Source organism: Gigantopelta aegis, chromosome 8 (assembly GCF_016097555.1).
Source record: "Gigantopelta aegis isolate Gae_Host chromosome 8, Gae_host_genome, whole genome shotgun sequence".
Lineage (NCBI taxonomy): Eukaryota > Metazoa > Mollusca > Gastropoda > Neomphalida > Peltospiridae > Gigantopelta > Gigantopelta aegis.
This window is the reverse complement of record NC_054706.1, coordinates 46,698,039-46,721,623: the sequence shown is the minus strand read 5'-3', so window position 1 is coordinate 46,721,623 and position 23,585 is coordinate 46,698,039. Positions and strand designations below refer to the sequence as shown.

Here is a 23,585-nt window from a genome sequence, read left to right as displayed (position 1 = left end):
GCGCTTCAGACCACGTGGTCCCTATGATTGCCTTCTTCCCATTGCAAGCGTCGGCTGTAGTATTCCGAGCTAACATTGTTCCACTTTTCTCAGTTTTAGCTCGTTCATACAGCAACATGGCGAAGCCAAAAGTTTTCTTTGATATGACCATTGATGGTAAACCCGCTGGCACTATTACAATGGAGGTATGTTGTGAAACTTGATATCGTTATTTAAAAAAAAAAAAGGAAGAAGAAAAGTGTAGACGAGCAAAATGTCGCTCGGCGCAATAAATTTTTTTTTATTTTTTTATTTTATGGAATGATTGTTTACACGAGGTTTGCTGCCATGAAACTTGTCATAGTTAGCTTCTTTTTGGAAGAATCCAAAATTGTGATAGGGGCATTCAATGATTTGACGAAAAAATAATGCAAAATGTATGCAGATAATTATGTGTACCAGACTAGCATAGAGCAAGCATTTTTTTTTTTTTCACTTTTTTTTTCACTTTTTTTATGTAAACTGAAGCAAATGGACCCAATTAGAAGGAAAATAAACAGTTTTAATTTTTCATATAAAAACCTCTTTTTTTATAGCCGGAAAAATGACTGAGTTTACAGGTATTGCAGAGGCTAATTTCGTGATTTTGGCAAAAACGCGTCTTCACCGTATCACACTAAAACAAAGCAGTATAACAAAAAACAAAAAATATGACAATTTTACTTGTTATCTCACCAAACTATCCTCAAAATTTCAGTATGTTTAGTCACTCCCTGTATTTTTAGCTTCCTTTCAAACGTTTAACCCGTCTGCCAAAACTGTGTATCTGAAATGCAAAAAAGTGAAAAATTCTTATAGTGCTGCTACATATTAACAATAGAATTATAAATATTATTTCTACTAAGGATATATACAAAAGTAGTGATAAAATTCACTAACACTCATACAAATTTACTAAACAATGCTTATTTCTTGGTATATTTCGATTTTATGTGAAACTATACTATGGGACAAATAAAACATTTATGTATACAATTAGTGACCTGGAAGGCTTTCCCATCACCAACATTTTACAAAGTACATGTATTTGGAATTCAGCTGCATACAGTACATAATTCATATATAGCTATATACATTTATTTCATTTACATTACGGAAAATATGTGTACATACATAATACTTTATTTAAAAATTATACTACCATAATCAACATAATATTACATGATAAATGCAAATGGGTTGATGCATAAGTTACTTTCATTTGCTGATCACTTAATATATGAAATATACTAGTAATATTAGGAAATGAAACATGCATTAAACAAGATTATGAATCGAGTTTTGATATCGGAATTATTTCAATTTCCAAGTTATTATGGATCAAGATAAAACGACCGGATGAACAGACAAAAATGGTTTCTATATCCAAGGGATCCAACACAATTTTAACAACAAACAACAATGAAACAAAAAACATGATTGGTTTTGTTAAAATGCAGATGTCAGTTGGAATCAGTTTTCTTAGTATTTGCTAAATCTAACATGCAATTGATCATTACATGCAAATTTGTATGCATGCACAATTGGTTTCAATTGGTCATTTTTAATCATTTATGAAACTTGTATCTTGAACTTACCACTAAATGCGATGATTATATTCCTGTAGTTCATAACTTAAATAGTTTGTTAGAAAAGCACCCATTCTATTTTGCAAAATACATACAAGTACAGTTAAACAATGATGTACAAATTAATACAAAGTAATCTTTAATATAGATAGATTTTGTTCAATGCATATATATCTTAATTATTAGTTACTTGAGAAATTCGCAGTGAATCCCTCGTGATCAATAACAAAATGTTCATATCAGTCTGTTACAACTACAAATCATATCAGGCCTTTCCCCAGGATTTTTTTAAGGCGCTTACATATTTAGCATCATTATAACACAAAAATCAAGCCAAAAGAAGTGGGGTAGTGGGTTGAAAACAGTTAAGTGTTTGCGTTCAATCCATCAAATCATGTTGGATTTGTTTGTTGTTGGGTTGGGTTGTTTGTTTGGGGGAGGGGGGTTAAAACTTCTTTTTAAAATAACCCATCAATTCCCCACCCCAACAATTTCATAATTTGCGCCATGTTGTTGCTGTTGATTTCAGCGTCGTGTTAAATGCTTGTTGTGATCTCTGCTTGTAAAATACAAGCTAAGAATGCTGACTTCACAGTATATTCAATTTAAAAGAAGAAGAAAAAACCGTTAATAAAATAAAATTTTACGGTCTTTTTAAAATCCAGCTAACTTATTAAATGTCACCTCACAGTTTTACAAATAATATCTAGCATTATCTAACAAATATGATTATTGTAAACTAATTCAGTGTATGTATAACTGCAATTTGTATAAATACTGCATGTTCATTTCCCGCGATCGCGATCTGCATGCGTGCTCACGACCATAGGTACAAAATTAACAAAGACAAAGGAAATAACCGAAACTGGGTATAATATCCGCCCGGTCCCCTCCATTATTATTTTTAGTTAGGGTTGAGGGTTGGAGTTAAGGTTAGGGTTAGGGTTAGGGGAAGGGGGGACCGGGCGGATATTTTTCCCCATTTGGTTTAACGTGAAGCGCACAAACCAGTGTAGCGAACGTTTTGTTTTCGCTTGCTCAGACCTTGGGATAGCTGACATGTCTTTCGGCCCTGAACTGGCATGTGTATTCAATTGACATGCATTGTCGGTTTGTTTTCATTACTTTGGTTCAAAGACTTTACAAAATTAAAATAGCAAGTTACTTATCTTCCAGACATTGAATCACTGTCACATTGCTGTCATACATGTCAATGCATGCCGTTAAAATTAATAACCGTGATTATTAAAATTAGCAAACATCGTAAGGCATACACTGTATTCTGGATAACACCGTTTCTCGTTACCGGTCGCGAGATCGCTATTATGCTAATTGAATATTTTGTCTTATTATGTTTGAGGTGTCGAATAGATTATGTAACCGTTTGTTCACATCAGAAGATAGAAAATGGCTCAGCCACTTGCAAATTTTATTAGCTATTTTTTTGTTAAAATAATTTTTAATTAGCCGATGGCTAAACAGCGCGAGCCCTGGATATTTTCAGTATGTGTTTTGGGAAGAGGGTGTTAGGATAAAAATTACTGATTGCCAACTTAACTGTACTATTAAAAAGTGCTTCACCTTCAAAGATGTTTATTCAGTTAATAGGTATTTTCTTTGATTTGTCTTGATGCGTAATTCCCAAGCATACAGACATTATTACAACAAGCAGTTATCTGGCGGATTAGTAGTAGCCGATCATCTGTACCGCGTGACCAGCACAAGCCCACCGACAATTAAAACGGTGCGATCAATGGACCTCAAAGTGAAATCTAAAGAATTGCAGAGATACCAAATGGAAGTGTGATAATGTGTGGTGAATGACGTTACGGATCACAGCTCCATTGTTTTGTATACATGTTACAAATTAAGCCGACACGGTCCTGCAGTTAAGGCACTTACCAGACATGAAGGCGCTTACTTGGCTGGCTAAGGCAGCACGGGCCGTGTCGGCTTATCGCTCTAGGGAAACCCCTGCATATGAGTATCTCACGATCAATGAGTATGATAAAAACATATGAATGTCCAAACTACATACCTCTCATATTAAATATTTGATAACAAATCACGTACCTCACGAGCAATGAGTACATGGTAAAAACAAATGAATGTGTGAACTACGTACATGTTATAGTAATGTCATGATACAACGTACATGTTATAGTAAAGTCATGATAAATCACGTACCTCACTAGCAATGAGTACATGGTAAAAACAAATGAATGTGTGAACTACGTACATGTTATAGTAATGTCATGATAAATCAAGTGCCTCACGAGCAATGAGTACATGATAAAAAGTAATGAATGTGTGAACAACGTACATGTTATAGTAATATCAAGATAAATCACGTACCTCACGAGCAATGAGTACACGGTAAAAACAAATGAATGTGTGAACTACGTACATGTTATAGTAATGTCATGATAAATCAAGTACCTCATGAGCAATGAGTACATGATAAAAAGAAATGAATGTGTGAACAACGTACATGTTATAGTAATGTCATGATAAATCAAGTACCTCACGAGCAATGAGTACATGGTAAAAAGAAATGAATGTGTGAACAACGTACATGTTATAGTAATGTCATGATAAATCACGTACCTCACGAGCAATGAGTACATGATAAAAAGAAATGAATGTGTGAACTACGTACATGTTATAGTAATTGTCATAATAAATCAAGTACCTCACGAGCAATGAGTACATGATAAAAAGAAATGAATGTGTGAACAACGTACATGTTATAGTAATGTCATGATAAATCAAGTACCTCACGAGCAATGAGTACATGGTAAAAAGAAATGAATGTGTGAACTACGTACATGTTATAGTAATTATGTCATAATAAATCAAGTACCTCACGAGCAATGAGTACATGGTAAAAAGAAATGAATGTGTGAACAACGTACATGTTATAGTAATGTCGTGATAAATCACGTACCTCACGAGCAATGAGTACATGGTAAAAACAAATGAATGTGTAAACTATCTCTCACAACAATGTTATGATCAACAAGTACATGATTAAAATTTGGGAACTGAAATTCATAAACTACTCATGTTATCCAGTTAATTATGAGCAATTCGCAGTGAATCACTCGAAAAGTAACAAGAGCATATAAAACTACAGGCATGCATGTCAGTCGAAGAATCATAGGTTACGAGTTATGTTTCACATAACATGAATATTTTGTAACAGTATTCTCCAATTAATAGTCTATTCATGACAGGGATGAATATCAGATAAATGGTCACATAAAAATATCCACATGGTTCAACATGGCACTGATGTACAGTTCAGAAATATATCATAAAAACCCACTGAATTAATAAAATATGTTTCCATGTATTATTTTTAATAAATATCAGTTATCATCATGTGGGCAGAAAGATATTCATTGTTTCTGGAGCCGCAGTGGCCCTTCCCAAAACATCTGTCTTAAGTGCCCATTGGGCTATTTCTTGCTCCAGCCAGTGCTCCACCACTGGTGTAACAAAGGCTGTGGTATGTACTATCCTGTCTGTGGGATGGTGCATATAAATGTTCCCTTGCTGCTAATCAAAAAGAGTAGCCCATGAAGTGGCGACAAAGGGATTCCTCTCTCAATATGTGTTTGGTCCTTGACCATAAGTCTGACACCATATAACCGTAAATAAAATGTGCTGAGTGCGTCATTAAATAAAATATTTCATTCGTTCTGTCTTAAGACAAGTCCAATGCCATAACTTCCTCTGGGTCTGGATGTAAGGACAACATAGAGGAACTTCGAGTTTTATATAATTCCTTAACAACATCCAGCTGCAATCGAAGCAACCATTTTCTTGACAACAATTCCCTGGGATGAATACCATCACGCAGTAGACTGAAGTTATATTTCTTCTTTCCCGGCTTGATCTTCACAAGATCGGCATCAAATTTCAATGTTGAAGATCCGAGATCATCATTAAATGGAACAATAAAAGCATTGAGCAACTTTACTTGATTCTGAACCTCTGCATCTAGGGAATCCAGTGAAAGATGGCTTGGATGTCTAAGGCCAGCATGAGCACAGTACATGGAAAATGAAAAACATGGAATGCCAATCACACTCATTTTCCCACCAAATTGAAGAACAATATCTCTCGCTTTGGCAATGTCACTGTTGAATTTCGCCACAGTTTCTTCCTCCACATTTCTGATCTTTAGGGTAACGTCTGTCCTTTTCAGTTACATCGCAGGTACCTGTCCACCAGTAGACAAAGGGCGGCTTGTTTTGAATAGATCTCAAGCGGGCAAGCTCTCCTGACAAATCTGCAACCAAGCTGGAGGTAGTGGCCCCTTTTTTGCAAAAAAATAAAAGATTAAGTTTCCGGTCTGCATAGCAATTCTTTAAATAATTACCTTTGCTATCTGCAACAAGTATAGGTAAATAGTTGGCCTCATGTTCAGGGACAAGCAGGGTGTTCCGCTTAAGGAAATTGGTCAGATCCCTTTCAGTCATGGCTGTGGCACCTGAGGATGCAGATTGTAATTGTTAAGAAAGTGAATTGAACTGTAATGTACCAGAAAAATAGCATTACTTAAAGGGATAGACCCTAGTTTTTACACACTAAGGCATATTTTTCACTATTAGAGCCGTTTATGATCACCGAAATCAAACATTACTTATATTGTATTGTTTACATAATCCATTTCCGTATCACCAAAGTGTTTCTGGTCATCCTGGTGTTTCTAATACCACAGACAGTATTTTTCATATTTTTAAAAATACATGTTTGTCTGAGAAGTGAGTTATGAAGTCTAGTTTTAGTCGCGTCTGGATGTTTAAATGCTTTTAAAGTGTTTACCCATATTTGTAAAAAAGATTTCTTCTCTTTCAATTTCTATTTAAAATGGCTGAGTCACGTGATTTAATATATATTCATCACCCTAGTTTACATATCCGATCTAATTCCCATGATTACCCCAGTCGTTAATGTACGTAAGGCTGGAGAAAAATGCATGTAATTTGAGACGCGATTTTGTCAAAATGGAAAAATGCGCTTAGAGTAGCGGCCCTTTGCTTGCTCGCCCCGAAGCTAGGTACCGCAGACCAAAAAAAAAAATGTAAAACATTTTTTTTCTTCATGGTCATAGTTTCATTAAAACTGTTGCTCTTATTTTAAAAAAAATTCACTATATTGTCCAAATGAAGCAAAATAAGGTCGTAGTAGCCTTGTACTTCTGTGACCAAACATGGCCGACATAACGATTTTAATTGTCATTTACGTCCACTTTTGTAAATAAAAAAATAACAGAGAAATTTCCGTTGTAAGCTTATAGATGTTACAAGCAGTTATTAATGTCGCATCTCTGAAAATTTCAAGTCAAAATATATAGGGTTACTATTATTTATGATAACATATGTATTCTTGGGGTAGGTTTGAAACTGCTCCAAAATGACCAAAAACACACAGACATATTGGAATACATAATTTAATGACATAAAAGTTTATGCAAATGTTACATCAGAATAACATTTTCAGTTCACATTTATTCACGCTTATACAATAATGTACATCCAGACTAATAATAAAAAGGAAAACATAAAGGTTTAGATCTCAGATGGAAAGTGGATACACGTTACATGAAAAATAAGCTTCTTGTTTCAAAATATATAAAAAAAATATAGAAGATATATAGGTATAATATCCGCCCGCACCCCCCCAACAATATTTGTTAAGATTAGTGTAAGTTTAGGGTTAGGGTTAGTTATATACAATACTTTTTAATACATTTTGTTCTATAAAAGTAATATAATATTTATATTTCGTAATCCAGTATCACTACATTTTGCCTTTGAAAAATTTGACATTTTGACTATTCTTTGTAAAATTTTCCTCCAGTACGGTGCTTTTGGTAGAAATATAGCACAGAAGACACAATGAGGCATTATGGGACTAGAGGTTCATTTAATTCCATAAACACTCGGTTCATTCCGTCAAAATACACGCTATGAGATTTAAAAGTATTAAAATGCAGTCTCACTTGTTGATCCTCTGCGTGGCTGAGTGGATACAGTGCTCGGCTACAGTCCCGATGATCTGGAGTTCGAATCCAGACCCTAGCACTTCATATCGCTAATTCAATGCCCCAAATGGAGGGGTGCGGGTGGAAATCGTTCTGCCATATTTCACCTTTGAAAGGAATGTCCAAACACTCATAAAATATCAGAAAGGTAAATTTCTATCCAGGAAAAATATCCCAAAAACATATTTTAGCAGCTGAAACACTGAAGGCATGAGACAGCAGTCACAAATGTGCTAAATAATTTACTAAATGCAGCTATGATTATTTTGGTTCAATAAAGTGCTGTATAAAGACAAATTGAAACATTATTATTATAAATATAACTATATACCACTTTGAATTATAAAATTTTATGGCCAGATCTACCAAATTTAGCATCCATGAAAGAGTATTAGTCTAACTTTGTCGATGAATTATTGTCACACACTTCATTTCTGTTCCAGGTTCTGTTAGTTGGAAACAGAAAACATAACAGCATCAAGCTTGAAGTATAATTGAATCTCATAACCATGGTGTACTCTCCCACTCAGTTTCCATTTCAGGTTTCCCCATAGATGCACAGAGACTACAAATTTCCTGGAATAAAGAAAAATACCCATTATGACCATGACTTTATCTTTTTGTTTCAAATATTGTAATTAGTTTGACATAAAATGTGTAAATAGGAATTGATTAGCAACTATTATTTAATGTTTTAGCATTGTATAGCTATATTTGAAACTTGCAGAGTGGACCGCGATGCTATACAAATGTTCACTGTATTAAATATATACTAATCTCATCTACTTCACAGTTTAGTATCTTTTACAAATAATTAATTCTTTACCATTTTTAACAGTAATGTTCATTGATGAAATGATGAAAAAAGTATAATTATATTTAGAATTTAATGTTACTTCGTTACCAAAAAAATTAAGTTTGTGTCACGATGCGAGAAGTTATGGTACCTTAAACATTTTCTTTAAAAAATGTATTTACTTATTTCCATTGCATTAATACTATTCTTTTGTATAAAACTGAACCAGTCATATGCTAAACTCATTCAAATGATTTACATGAAAATAGATTTACATGTCTATATTTGAATAGTTATGCATTATCAAAATGTTTTTTAAAATAAATTTCAGCTATCAGAAACTGCTGAGTCATCATGATAAGCAAAACATTATTTTAAGTAATTTTGAATTCAATATGCATTGTCTTCTAAAAATAACACTTCATTATGATCTATATTCTACCCAAAAAGGTAATAATGGGTGGATAAATAATGACAAAGCATCAAATACGTTTAATTTTATGAAAATGTGATGTTCTGTATTTTCACTTTTGCGGGTCAGAGTTACCTCCCTTGAAATATTTGTTGGGGTTTTAAAATTAAAAAATAATAATATTTATGCTGTTTTATTATATTACTATAGATATTTATCAATATCTCGGTGAAATCGCCATTTTTGAGGCAAAAAAAAAAGTATTCAAAGTTTCACTTGCCTAAAAAAAAAAGTCATTTTGTAGTCGTTCAAGTTCGGAAACAGGATATATATCAATCGGAAGATGTGTACTTGTCATAACAACCAAAGAAATGTGCAAAATCATCATCAAAACAAGCATACTCTGGCCTCAAACATCACCACCAGTGGTGAACCAAATCTGTAGCATTTTGGAATATGGGCACAGCTGCCCCCCTAGCAGTGGCTGCGGTCGCTACCTAAGCCAGTTCGCCCTCAAATAGGATGTCGGTTCGCCCGCACAAGACGGTTAGCCGAAGATGCATAATCAGCATCAAGGTTAGGTAGCTGATTAACCATTGTTTTAAAATCAAATAAGGTGGATATTTGTGATAGTTTGTAGATCTATACTCGTTACTCTTTTTACTCAAAATTATTTCTTTATTCTTAAAACAGATCCCATCTCTGTCAGGAATGGATGTTTTAATAAATGTTGATGATGTGGTTTATATTAAACGGGTGATTATATCATCGGTGCCAAGACTGACTCTATGATCCGTGCAAATCGTGGAAAGACAACAATCCCTCCCCTCTAAGAAAAGAAACACACACTAACATGCCTCTAAAGAAACAATAAAATAATTGTTTAAAAGTAACATAATTGGGATTTGGGGGCGAACTGACAGATAGGGGAGGGTGTACAGGTCAAACTGGGGGTGAACTGCCTTGGGGGCCAAACGTCGTGGATTCGATAATTATTATTTAAAAAATTACCCTGCTCGCAGTGTATGTTGGTTTATTTGGACTGAGCGCCAAAAGAAACTATTTTTCACATTAATTCTTGTAGGCTAATAGAAGACAATTACTATAATATCAAATCAGATTGCATTTAAAAAGGAAACTAGAAAAAATTAAGGGGTAGGGGTTGGCTGGAGTGAGATGGAGTGAACTTGCCGGGAGACCAGAGTGCCCTTACCGAATCCCCATCAGTGTCCAGGAGCTTATCCATGAAGTAACAGCATTCTAGAAATTTTAGCTAGGATCGATTCCCGTCAGTGGGCCCATTGAGCTATTTCTCGTTCCATTCCAGCCAGTGCGCTACGGTAACCGGTCGTTTCGCCCTCATTACTATTTCACCCAAGTCGTTTTAAGCAGGGTCGATTCGTACATCCCGTCGTTTCGATCCGCCCAAATTTTTATTTTGTTGATAAAAGTACATTTATTCATTGATTTTTTCTATATCCATTGATTTTTAGATGTCACACATTGTGATCTATATGGCATGTTTATATTTACAGATAAAAAATAATATCATTTTGTTTATTTCCAATATCATTTACTCAGCCATATGCACAAAATACGTACAGTCCTTGGATAATATACAGACAAAGTGTTCACATTAATAATTAATTTATGAACAGTCACATACTACTGATGTGCTGTGGTTTCTTATTAAATATACTACATATCCAGCTGGGGTTCAAACGCCCAGTACACTATAATGATTTTGCCTAGCTTCAGCTTTCAGAAAGTAAACGGCTGATACGGCATTAATATCCAAAGACAGAAAAATACCTAATATTTGGTAATGAATAATGAATAAACAGAAGAAAACAAATACTTCAAAACTATTTAAGTATTATAAATATATTTACTTCAGGGTAGGGGGTGAAACGACTACGAATGAGATTTAGGCCAAACCAACCCTGGGTGAATAGGGCTACGGGCAAAACAATGCAGAGTTCGAAGTGGTTTTAGGGCGACACGACCCGAATCAAAGGCCAGGGGTCTCATGCATGAACCGAGACAACCGAAACTCTTAACAACTCATTGTCCCTGAATATAGTCCCTGAATATAGTCCCTGAATATATACATCAAGACTTTGGCCATCGTCAATTTTCTATGCATGGACCAGACATACAACAACGAAGTTCGAGACTTTAGCACTATTGTCACAGCTTTCGCTATATTTCTGTTTATAAAGTAGGAAATCCCAAGAATTTTCGTGCACTGAAACACTCCAATATATATACAATATAACAATGCAAGAAATAATAGAAAACCTTTTTTTGACTTCATTGATTTTGTGTTTATAATGGAACTACTCTACAATATTTATTGTGGCGAGTATTGCTAATAAAGGTAATGTTGTGGGTGACCATGGTAGCACTGTAGCACAAATTATTAATATGGTGACAAAATAGAAGAAAAGCTGGGGGTTTTAAATCAGAGAAACAATTTTTTTTCGCAGTAACATGTCTGTTACTTTATAATTGTGATTAATTTTTTTTAATCCATCACAAGATTATGGGCCACTGTATTTAAAAATCTTAGATTTGTGCCTGCCAATTAAATTTTGTATATTGATTGCCACTATTTACCTTATGTAGCTTATAGAAAGCTGTTTTATAATATTATAAAAATAAATGTAACGAGAACGGTAGCGTCATGCAAGTTTTTAATATATGGTTGGTACTTGTCTTTGCTATACAAATCAGAAAACGTTTGTTTAATAGACATCTTCAAAGAATTACCAATGCGATCAGAACTCTTTTGCCTATTTAATTTATTATTAATTTGAAACAGTCCACTTTTGTAAGGTAATAGATCACAATGTCTGATAGTGCCAACTTATTTATACTGTTCATTTAAGAATTCACCGCAATTATGTTTTGATTCATGCAAGTATGAACCGAAAAAACAATGTGCACACTGTATGAGCCCGCGTAGTGGGTCATACAAAAGTATGCACATCTTTTTTTTTCGGTTCATACTTGCATGAATCAAAAAATAATTACAGTCAAATCTTATAATTAAATTTATATGCATACTTTAACAATACATAACTGAATTTAGTTTGTTTAGCTTTAAATATGCCTACGGGTAGTATTGTTTATGTAAACTTATTTATAATTGTGTTGTGTAAGAATGCAAACATTCACTCACTATTATTTGAATCGGGTAATTTGTTTGTAAATGACATCATTTCCTCTAGCTGCTGTGCATTTTTACAGATCATTTAGTTATATGGGAAGGAATTGTCCTATTCGAGTTTAGTTTATATTTTATGAAAGTGAATGAAGGTAACATGTCTAAACATTTATGCTGCCAGTGGAACCGTTTAATTTCGTCAACAGCTGTAGAACATCGCTTACAAGTAAGTTACAGGCGTGAGTTTTCTACACAATTTCTTTGGCCACCAACCGAGTCTCATGTCATGATTAGCGAAGAGGGCTTTTTTTTCCCTTTTTTTTTTTTTTTTTTAAATCTATGCGTATGGATCTACATGTCTACTCTGCTGTAGCATTTTTCATTAATTTAGCATATCCATAAGAGGTGATATCCTTTACGAAATGGCTGGCCACAATAACAAAAATGCTTGACTTGAAAAACAAGTTTAATTAAACAGAACTTTACAATGTGCAGTACTTAGCAAAACAATGAAAATGCTATCAACAAATCATTAAGAAATAGTTCTGCCTGCCGATATGACATATTTGTTTAAATTCCAATAATGATACACATTTTAAATTTTTTCAGAGCATAATTAGTAGGTATGCTAAGAATTTGTATTGTTTTGTGTGGAATATCAGTCACTTTTCAATGACGCTACCTAGTGATTTTCCTAGAAATTAGGCAAGGCATGGTAGACAAACACTTTTGGGGCATTTTCACAACTTTTGGGGCACTTGTTTTTCATTAAAAATACAATTTTTTTAAAATTAAAATGAACATTAATGTAATTTATGTGCTTGCTTTAATAAATGAATGGAAAAAGATATAAAAGGCATATTTTATTAATTAATAATATACCATTTTGGGTGTTTTATAAAGGCAATTTTAGAATTAATCATTGAAAAAGGCTTGCTTAGTCTCAGGGCAGCATGGTGCTGATTGAGGCATGGTGCTGCACCATGCTGAAACAAGCTAGGGAAAACACTATTACCCAACGTTTGTTTCTCGTTTGTTCTAGGTCTTATTAGCCCATTAATGTTATTAGCAACTGTTGATAGAGTTGTTGTAGGACAAGCAACTGTTGATAGAGTTGTTGTTTTTGTCCTACATGTAAATGAGGAAGCACTTTGTTTAGTATCGCATTACGATTCGCTATGTATGTATCAGGGATAGCTTTAGATTTGCCAAATTCGCTAACAATTGGTAAATTTTATTTTGATTTGGCAAAAACATTGCATGTAATAATTTTTCATATTTAAAGATAATTTGGCAAATTATTTTGCTCACCTAGAGCTAGACCTGCATGTTTTATAGACTGCTACACGTGTTCTGTAACATTAAATACTATATATATGCAAATGTTGTTAATCAAAAAAAAAAAAAAAAAATCTGTAGATATATTTCCAATTTTTGTAGTATAATTAAAGCTTTTTTTTAACATTTCAGTGATTTTTATGTCTGTTCATTTGGGAATGTTTATTTTCATTGTACTAAAATCTGGGCTAGCTCTGGCTCTCGCCAAATTCATCAATTTTCAAATTGACTTGATTAAGCAAACCTTACTTTGGTATTTATCAAATGATTTGACTGGCCTCGGTGGCGTCGTGGCAAGCCATCGGTCTACAGGCTGGTAGATACTGGGTTCGGATCCCAGTCGAGGCATGGGATTTTTAATCGAGATACCGACTCCAAACCCTGAGTGAGTGCTCCGCAAGGCTCAATGTGTAGGTGTAAACCACTTGCACCGACCAGTGATCCATAACTGGTTCAACAAAGGCCATGGTTTGTGCTATCCTGCCTGTGGGAAGCGCAAATAAAAGATCCCTTGCTGCCTGTCGTAAAAAGAGTAGCCTATGTGGCGACAGCGGGTTTCCTCTAAAAACAGTGTCAGAATGACCATATGTTTGATGTCCAATAGCCGATGATAAGATAAAAAATCAATGTGCTCTATAGCGGCGTCGTTAAATAAAACAAACTTACTTATCAAATGATTTAGAATAGGACATTTAAATGCAGTCGTGATCAAATGACTTGCTAGGTTGCTACCTGTTTATCTTCAGATCCCTCATGGATGAGTTTTACAATACAAATTGCCAGTGGCCTGGTAATGTGGACATTAATCGCTGGCAGTGCTGAATGCTGATGTGAATTGCCATGACTACATTATTATTATTATACTCACTCCTTTTTTCTTTCTTTTTTCAGTTGAGGGCAGATGTAGTACCAAAAACAGCTGGTGAGTGTTTCGTGAAACTTGTTTTGTATCGTTTTATCGCACGTTTGAGCCTTTTTGGTCTTTGGTTCTGGTGTCTCAACAGTTAATCTATCCATCTTGAGTAACTACAGTTTCTTGTTGAGAATATCAGTGTTTGTATGCACACAGCTTTTTTTTTTTTTTACAATAAAGTAACGAAATCATATTTTGGTATGTTATGCTATCCTACAATGAAATATTGTGGTCCAACACATCACTGTTTGGTTTGTGTTGGATCAAGCATTAGGGTCACACCTCGCTGTGTGGAGTATTTCAGGTCTCTCATTTCAATATAAATTGCACACCAAGTCAATTAGTGGGTCAAATTTGGGTAGTTTTTGTTGTCATAAATTTCCATTTTTATTTTCATTAGTACATTAGTAAAAAAAAAAAAAACCTATCGTGCTGTGGGAATTCCCTGACCTCGTTTTACGGTGCACTTGTGTTGCACGAGCTTGCATTGATGAAACGAAAATTAACTTTTCAAAGTCTACCAGTGTTTTTGCCACAAAGAAATTTTTGGGTATGGCACTATGAAATTGAATATTTACAATGTATGTGCTGAATGAATAGTAGGTATGGGGGGGAGCTCCCCATAAAGAAAATGGGTTATGTTTAGGGTTAGGGCTAAGAAAAGCATACAGTGGTGATGAAGAGTCATTAATTTTGTCAAAAGGTCAACTTAAAAAAAAAAAAAATTGGTATGGCGCCATACCCATTTTACCCTCTGGCAGAAACCCTGTCTACTTATCCATTTTAGTGATGTGCTGGATTGTATTGTTATTAACTGCTTTTTCTCGATTCTTCAACATTTTCAGCAATTTACTTCACGGACACCGACATAAAATACCATGATTTTTAAATGAATGTCTAATTTCTTAAATGCCTTACTCAAAGACGTGGGCCTAATTCCGGTCGGATACGGTCACACGTGTGCATATGCTTGCTGTAGACTATGGAATTGCAAAAATTGCAAGTGTACAAAAGGGATAAACAGGCACTTTGTGTTTGAAAATTTTGGTTGCCCGGCGTACGACTGAATTGTTCATCTGGGGCTGATGGATTGTTTTGTTTCAAAACTTTTATAAAACTTTATATTCAAAGTTGAATGATTGTGTTCAAATTTATGATTACCATTGGGTTTTTAAAAAAGTTATTGTTTATTTGGTATTAACAGAATTGCCATTTATTTTCTGACCTTTTCATGAACATTTTAAGCTAAAGAATGCACATTATTACTTTGACAGTATATATGTTTACATACTGTGTACATGTACATTATGATTTTATATCTAAAACTGGCATACTCAAGGACCATATTTCACTAAAAATGGATAATAAATAAAAATTACATTAATTGTTGGAAACAAAATCTAGCTATCGCATCACCTTAACTGAACCATGGAGTGAAATCCATTTTATCCCTCTCGGCAATTTGTTTTTGAACTAGGGACCATTGCCATAATTCAATTATTTTTACAAAATGTCACTAATAAATGGAGTATGGTGGTTATAAATATGGTTGAATAAAGTACATTTAGGGACAAATCAAATTATTTTTGTTCAGGGAATACAGGTCAGTGTTCTGTAACAATATGCCTTTAACCATAACCATTCTTTGCCTGCCTAAGTTGAGTACAGTAAATCGCTATATTTTGCCTTAAAATAACCTAATTACAAATAGTTGGAAATGGGAACTATAATTTTAAGATATCTCAGCACAACTGGCAGTTTTAGTTTATCTTACATTCATATTTATTAGTCATGTGATGCATAAAAGTATACATGTTTTTTCTTAACAGTTAAATCTTAGATAAAATAAATATTGTTTTAATTCTTAATAAATCAGACATCCTGCAAATAATTACCACAATATTAGTTTGATGGGAGTGCATTTGTCTTGTTATATATATATATATATATATACGATTGTAGTGTCTGTAACCTTTATGTGATTTGAAAGAAGCTACTGCCATAAGCATAAATTTGGATTTATAAGTCCCATTGGTACGTAACATTTATCAGTAGTGAAATGGGCATACTTTTATTGAAATAAACTTCAGTTAGATCTACCATGAACTGTTAATACAAACAGAAATGAAGTGTTAAACATTTTATGGATATGGCATATATATATATATATATATATATATATATATATATATAATATATATATATCATAATAGTAAAGTTATGGTAAAATAAAATAAGTATTACAACTATAATTACACCATAAATTTGTTGGAATACATTGAAAGAAGTAAATAAATATTCATTTAGTTTGTGTTTTTGTATTTTTTTATATTTTGTCATGGTGTTATACATGTAATACCAGTGTAGTCTCTATAACCACCCTTTGTTGGCAGATGAAAACGTCATAACATTTTGTCAGTGATATTTGCTGAACAAGTTTCAACTTAAACATACATGTACATCAGAACAATATGTATGTAAGTTTTGAGTACCACAATTAAACTTTATTTTTGGACCATTGTGGAAGTGAATGGTGCCCTTTATTGTAAAAAAGCTGACAATGTCTTTCTTGATCACCTGAAGGTTTTGAAGTACACTAGATTTTACCTTCCAATAAAAAATTTCGCACAAAAAAAATGTTTTGAAGTAAAATGAAATATTAGTACTACAAACATTAGGATGACCAGAAACACTAAATATATATACACCGATATTCTAAATGGGGGCGGGTTATAGCCCAGTGTAAAGTGTTCGCTTGATGTGCAGTCGGTCTGGGATCGATACCAGTCGGTGGACCCATTGAGCTATTTATCGTTCCAGCCAGTGCTCCGCAACTGGTGTAACAAAGGCTGTGGTATGTACTATCCTGTCTGTGGGATGGTGCATATAAAATATCCCTTGCTAATCAAAAAGAGTAGCCCATGAAGTGGCGACAGCAGGTTTCCTCTCTATATATGTGTGTGGTCCTTAACCATACATGTATATAAGTAATCAAAGTTTTAGCAGGACTAGCTCTGGGGCATCAGAAAATTTCACCAGATTATCTATTAAACTAACAAAGTTTGTAAATACCCAGTTATTTTGTAACAAAAGATCAATTAATACATGAAATAACAATAAAATTGTCTAGTTTACAATTGGCGATTTGAGTGCCAGAGCTAGCCCTACTTTGGACTGCTGTTGGGCTTATATATGCTAAATTAATAGTGATCTTAGGTGATTGTTTTTCATAGCAAAATTGTTCTCTACATATTATATTCCAAATTTCAGAAAATTTCCGTGCTTTGTGTACTGGTGAGAAGGGCTTTGGCTTTGAGGGCAGTATTTTCCATCGGGTCATCCCTGGCTTCATGTGCCAGGGGGGAGATTTCACCCGTGCCGATGGAACCGGTGGCAAGAGCATCTACGGTGCAAAGTTTGAGGACGAGAACTTTCAACTGAAACATACTGGTTCTGGTAAGTACACGCACACACAAGCACACACACACACACACACACACACACACACATACACCAGTGTTCGAGATTAACGGTATCCCGATATCCCGGGGATACCAGAATTTAATTTTGGATACCAGACTTCAATAACCCAGTATCCCACCTGGATACCATATAATATTGTGGGTTTTTTTTTATAAATCCTGCATTTTTATGTTTTGCTGAAACAATGAAAGTCGAAAGTTAAGTAACAGTGTCGTCCAAGTTTGTTACGATGTTATTTATGAATTTCATTTAAGTGGGATACTAAATTCTCAGGTGGGATACCAGATTTTGAAATGTTAGTATCCAACTGGGATATTGCTCAAATTTTTTTAATCTCGAACACTACACACACGCATACACCGATACACATACAGTCACACCAACAAACAAACACATGTCAGCGAAACAAAGAAAAAACAGGTAAACACACACACACACACCACACACCAGGCATGACAATCTTCTGCGGAATTTGAAAGCCATTTAGGTCGTTTCTGTGAATCATCCAAATCCGAGGCGTTTTTTTTTAGGGCCTTTGGCCGTGTACTGTCCGCTTTGCGTACAGTTTGCAAAGCTTTCAGCTAATTTCATCAAGTGTCATTGTCATGCCTGACACACATATTTTGTAAGTTTTAAGTTAATTATGTGCAATCCACAATATTCGGTAAAAGCAACATCCTTGCTTTGGTTTTGCACATCCCATCCAGTGCCCCATGACTGGTATGTGAGGCTTTGGCACCGAGAAGGTGCTGTACTATACAAGAAAAACAATTGCCATAGATGGACTCAAAATTGTCATCGGTGGTCTGTTTTGTTTCACCCATGGTAATTCTTTTAAAATTTGCAGACCGAGACGACTTCTTAAGTCAGTCGTTGTTAGTTCAGAAAAATGTTATACATGTACATGTAGCTAAAAGACAGAATTTACCAAAATGCTAACAATTGTAATTTCAGGAATTCTGTCCATGGCAAATGCTGGTCCAAATACCAATGGCTCTCAGTTTTTCTTGTGCACCGCCAAAACCGATTGGTAAGATTAGTATGAAGCTATGTGTATGATGATGTATGAATTAAGTCAGTAATATTTTGCTTTTGGTTATTATTTTTTTAGTGTATTGGCCCACATTAACGATGACTAAACATTTTAATTATATTGAACCATTGAGGCCAGCTGCACTTAGAGCAGTTTTTCAAAAAGCCAGTTGGAGATGGTTATATTTTTAGGTGGATGATTAAAAAAAAAAAGCCCGAGAGAATTAGATGTGATTGGTCGCAAATGCACACCTCAGATATGAAGGACCGGTATCCCAAGCATCTTTTTCAGATTTTGCTGTTTGTGACAAATGATTGAGGGGAGTGATTATTTGCTCCCCTAACTTAGAATTATGGGGAGCCATTTAAGATATTGATACATGCACAGTGGAACGAAAAACATTACTGTTTTTGAATTAGATTAAGGGGACGGAGAGAGTGATAGCTTGCCTTAAATGGTAGGGCCAGAGGGACTATAGGTTTCATCTCCGTCCGTCTATACGAGTGTCCCACCAATAGTTTTCCAGACATCCCCCCCCCCCCCCTCCACAGTGCCTCGGGATATTAAGGTTGACGACGGTTACTTTTTGCACTCTTGTTTTTACCCCATACACAATAAATAAAACATATCCAACTGTAATTTTTTGATAAGATATATTTGACAAATGTACATTTTATTTCATTCATCTTTTAAAACTTAACCTTAATATTGTGTCCAGAATTATAAAAAAAAAAAAAAACTTGCTGACCTGTAAACAGCGTCTGCTTGTTATAGAATTTTGAAATGGGTCAAAGTTAGTAGACCTTTTTTTTTTTTTTTTTTTTTTTTTTTTTTTATTAATTATGTGACGAAGCATTGTAATAATATAGCTGATTTTCATTGACATCAGTCTTCCGATTTGCATCTCCTTATAATAACTATAACTATAAACATGCCCTATGTAATTGGTCTGTTCTGTGATTTTAGATGGGAAAGTCTACTTAATTAATAGTTTTACAGAACTATTTACAGTAATAAACCATGTCCATTACCATTTATGGGGCGACAGGTAATATTACACAATACCGGTATGTATTTTTGTGTCTAGACAGCGGTAATTAATTGGCTTGTTACTTATCAAATACACTTGCCAATCAGGAATCACAGGTAGAGGCAACTAACAGAATAGACCAGTTAACTAAGAAAATGCTCCGTGTATCATTTCAGTACGTAGGTTAATGCATGGACAAAACAATATAATTATTTCGACTTGTTGTGTAGCCACTTTGATAATGGTGGTTTCTTTTGACTTGTTGTATAGCTACTTCGATAATGGTGGTTTCTTTTGACTTGTTGTGTAGCCACTTTGATAATGGTGGTTTATTTTTTATTGAAAAATAATAAGTACTTATTGCTGGCTTACTGGGATGTATATTATTACACAACATTGCATTGCATGCCTATTTTATCATCCCACAAAGACTTGTTATATATAATAGCCGTCACATTTGACTGGGTTTTTATAATTAAATATAATATACTTGTTGATATTATGCAATAATGTGCATTATATATCGTTGAATATGCATACATGTCCAAAAGCCTTGCTTAAGCATTCCATTAATTATTTTTTTGAACTGTACTAATGCACCTGAACGTGTTTGTGAAGAAAATCTTGGGATTTTTTTTTTTTTACCTTTTATGAAATGTGGATTTCAAATGAAATTACGATAAGATGTTATAGTTATTGTGTACGAAGCCAAAACAAGGGTGTGAAGAGTGACTGTCGTCGACCTATTATAGGTCATGTTTGATTTTGATGGCAATTTACCTCTTTTTTTTTCCCCACAAAGTTATTGCCCTTGAACTTACTGGACAATGAAAATAAGCTTTTTGGCAATACCTCAAGATATTGAGCTGAAATTTTGTGTATACATAGCTTTATCATGTACTGTGGCACAAGTTTGACAGTTGTGGTGAAAAAAAGCAATTTTTGTATACATTTTTTCCACAATTTTTTTTATTTATAAACTTCTGTAAGTTAAACTATTGGCAAAAATTAAAACCTTGTACTATTACTCAAAATTCAAATGTGTTAAATTACAAATCAAACTATTCTCAATTTTGACAGCATGATTTACGGTGTGCTTTGCTTACAGGTTTCACTGTTTTACAAACTATGAATGAATTAACAACACTCCCCCACGATGCATTTTTCATGTATGGGTGACCTTGAATATTCATTTATTGTTTGCTAAACAAATTCACAAAACATCTGTCAAAGATTAATACATCGATGAATAATCTGGCAAAGCACATCGGTGCATAATGGAAATTCCCAGTAAAGACAAAGGATGGTTTTCTTTTGGAGAAACTATTCCATTGCTGGATGGGCTCAGCTTAGGGACAGACTGAAAGGATTTTGAAATCTTTCCTTTTTGTACCTTATTGTTTGTGTTAACTAAGTCTTCCTTTCTTTTCTATTTAGGTTGGATGGCAAGCATGTTGTATTCGGAGCCGTAATAGACGGATTGGATGTTGTTAAGGAAATTGAGAAAGTGGGCTCCCAGTCAGGCAAGACGTCAAAGAAAGTTGTTGTAGCCAAGAGTGGACAGGTGCAAACCTAGTTATGATCTGGAATCATTTTAATCATTCTTTTAAATCAAACTGACATTGTTCTCTGTAGTCTGAAAAATCATTGTCATTGCCACGTCTGTATTTCGTAATTTCAAGCTGTCAAAAAAATGTAAAGTGTAACGTTTCAAAAAGTATATGTTCTTCAAAGATGTTTGTGGGATTAAGAATAAAAACATGTTGGCTAGTCTACTTATTGCATTTCTTGTTTTCTCTGTATAATTAACCTTTTCAAGGGTGGGAATTCTCCTCGGATCAGCTGTTTTCCTCTCATAGAACATTGTTTCCTTGCATTTGTACCGTCCTTTCCTCCAAAATGTGTCAGATGGCACAGATTTTAACCTCCCTTTTTTTTTTTTTACAGTTCACCAGTTCCTACCTCCTATCCCTGCTTTTTAGAATCTGTCGAATTCATAATTGAAAGAATGAAAAAAAATTATTTACCAAAAACAGAAATGCACTGGTTTAAAACAAATATTTTTGTTTAAACTTTGTATTTCGCTGGCATAATTGCTTGTCATTTTTTAATCACCCCAAATTTCTTGACTTCTCAAATGAATTGAGACTTAAGGCCAATTATCATGGAAATGTTTGAAATATACATTTTATGGTCCAAATAGAAACGGCCACTCGAATGGGGAAAAGGGTTTCCAATTTAGCCCATGCCTAACCTTTGTTTTTTTAAGGTCGTTTTGGCATTATCCATATATGCACCAAATAATCGGAATAGTGTGTGGTCTCTTAAAAAAGGGAGGTAATCCTTGATAGTAAAATCACGTAAATATTGGCCCTTTTTTGTTTTGTTTAATAAATAACTACCAGAAAGATAGTCGACATACAACATATGCAGTTAAACAACAACAATCTTGAATATATAGCTACTCGATTCTAAGTAAAATTATTGTCTACTTGTTGTGTCTACTTATTTGTTTTTCCAAATTGCTGCAGAATAGAAAATGTCTATGGCACTAATTTAATGAATATGGCTTACTGATACTAAGACTAAAAGTAAAAGAAAGGTTAGGCAATTGATTGTTCAGCAACACATTTGGAGCACAATGATTTATTAATCGTCTGCTATTGGATGTCAAACATTTGTTACTAGTAATTGTGATGTATTGTCTTGAGGAAAACTGCATTTTGTGCACTGGTTGCCTGAACCGTGTTTGCATATATTAAAGTGAGTCTGTTTAACAACACAACTAGAGCATATTGATTAATGATAAGTAGTCATCACGGAAATGTGCTACAGTTTCCCCACAGACAGGAAAGCACATACCACATAGGGCTAGTTCTGGGTGTTCAGAAATTTTAGCCACATTATCTAAAAAAATTCAAAACCTATAGTTATTTTTCAACAAAATATCAGTCGTTACACAATTTGTTTTTCGTCAGATTAAATTAAACTTTGCCAGTTGTTATTAAAATTTGTATTTGATGAACGTCTCGAGCTAGCACTGCCTTTTGACCAGTTGTGTCAATCAGTCTGAGGGTCCATTGGGCAATTTCTCGCTCCAGCCAGTGCATCACGACTGGTACATCAAAGTCCGTGGTATGTGCTATCCTGTCTGTGGGACGATGCATATAAAAGATACCTTACTGCTAATCGAAAAGAGTAGCCCATGAAGTAGCGACATGGTTTGTTTTTTTCCATCAATATATAGTCCTTAATCATATAACCGTAAATAAAATGTGTTGAGTGCGCCATTAAATAAACCATTTCCTTTTATTTCCATGACCAGTTGTGTACCATAGTTCGACACCCAATAGCCAATGTATTTTTCGTTCTGGGTGTCGTTAAAACATTCATTCATTCACTGACCAGTTGTGCACTGGTCGGAATAAGAAAAAAACCAATCAGTTGAATGGATCCACCGAGGTGGTTCGGTCCTACGACGGATGCACCTCGTGTAAGCGCTTAGCCCCGCCCCATGTTTGGATATAAGCACGTCAATAAAATGTATCAGTGTAGATGATGATCATCATCACTGGTTGGTGGTGTGAATTGGGAAGGATGTTAATACATACGGATAAATTAAGCACTCGCCCACCCCTGCAAGTTTTTTCCTACCATGACTAATAAAGTATTGTATTCCAGTCAGAAATCTACGACATGTTGAGTAATGACTGACGAGGGGCAAAAAGCAACAACAAACACGTGATTAG

The 23,585-nt window shown here is 34.4% G+C and overlaps 1 protein-coding gene across 1 annotated transcript; it reads left to right on the top strand.

Moving 5' to 3' along the window:
• Positions 1-21,611, top strand: LOC121378625 (peptidyl-prolyl cis-trans isomerase-like). The gene is made up of 5 exons (XM_041506889.1): positions 1-185; positions 14,269-14,299; positions 17,561-17,746; positions 18,728-18,803; positions 21,274-21,611. The coding sequence occupies exons 1-5, from the start codon at positions 24-26 to the stop codon at positions 21,410-21,412; spliced, it is 594 nt and encodes a 197-aa protein (XP_041362823.1). The 5' UTR covers positions 1-23; the 3' UTR covers positions 21,413-21,611.
• Positions 21,612-23,585: the final 1,974 nt, after the last annotated feature.

Bases quoted from the DNA above. Each gene is read 5' to 3' on its own strand.
- LOC121378625 (XM_041506889.1), top strand. From the start codon at position 24: ATGATTGCCTTCTTCCCATTGCAAGCGTCGGCTGTAGTATTCCGAGCT. The intron at 186-14,268 runs GTATGTTGTGAA...TTCTTTTTTCAG, and splicing joins CTGGCACTATTACAATGGAG to TTGAGGGCAGATGTAGTACC. The intron at 18,804-21,273 runs GTAAGATTAGTA...TTTTCTATTTAG, and splicing joins TGCACCGCCAAAACCGATTG to GTTGGATGGCAAGCATGTTG.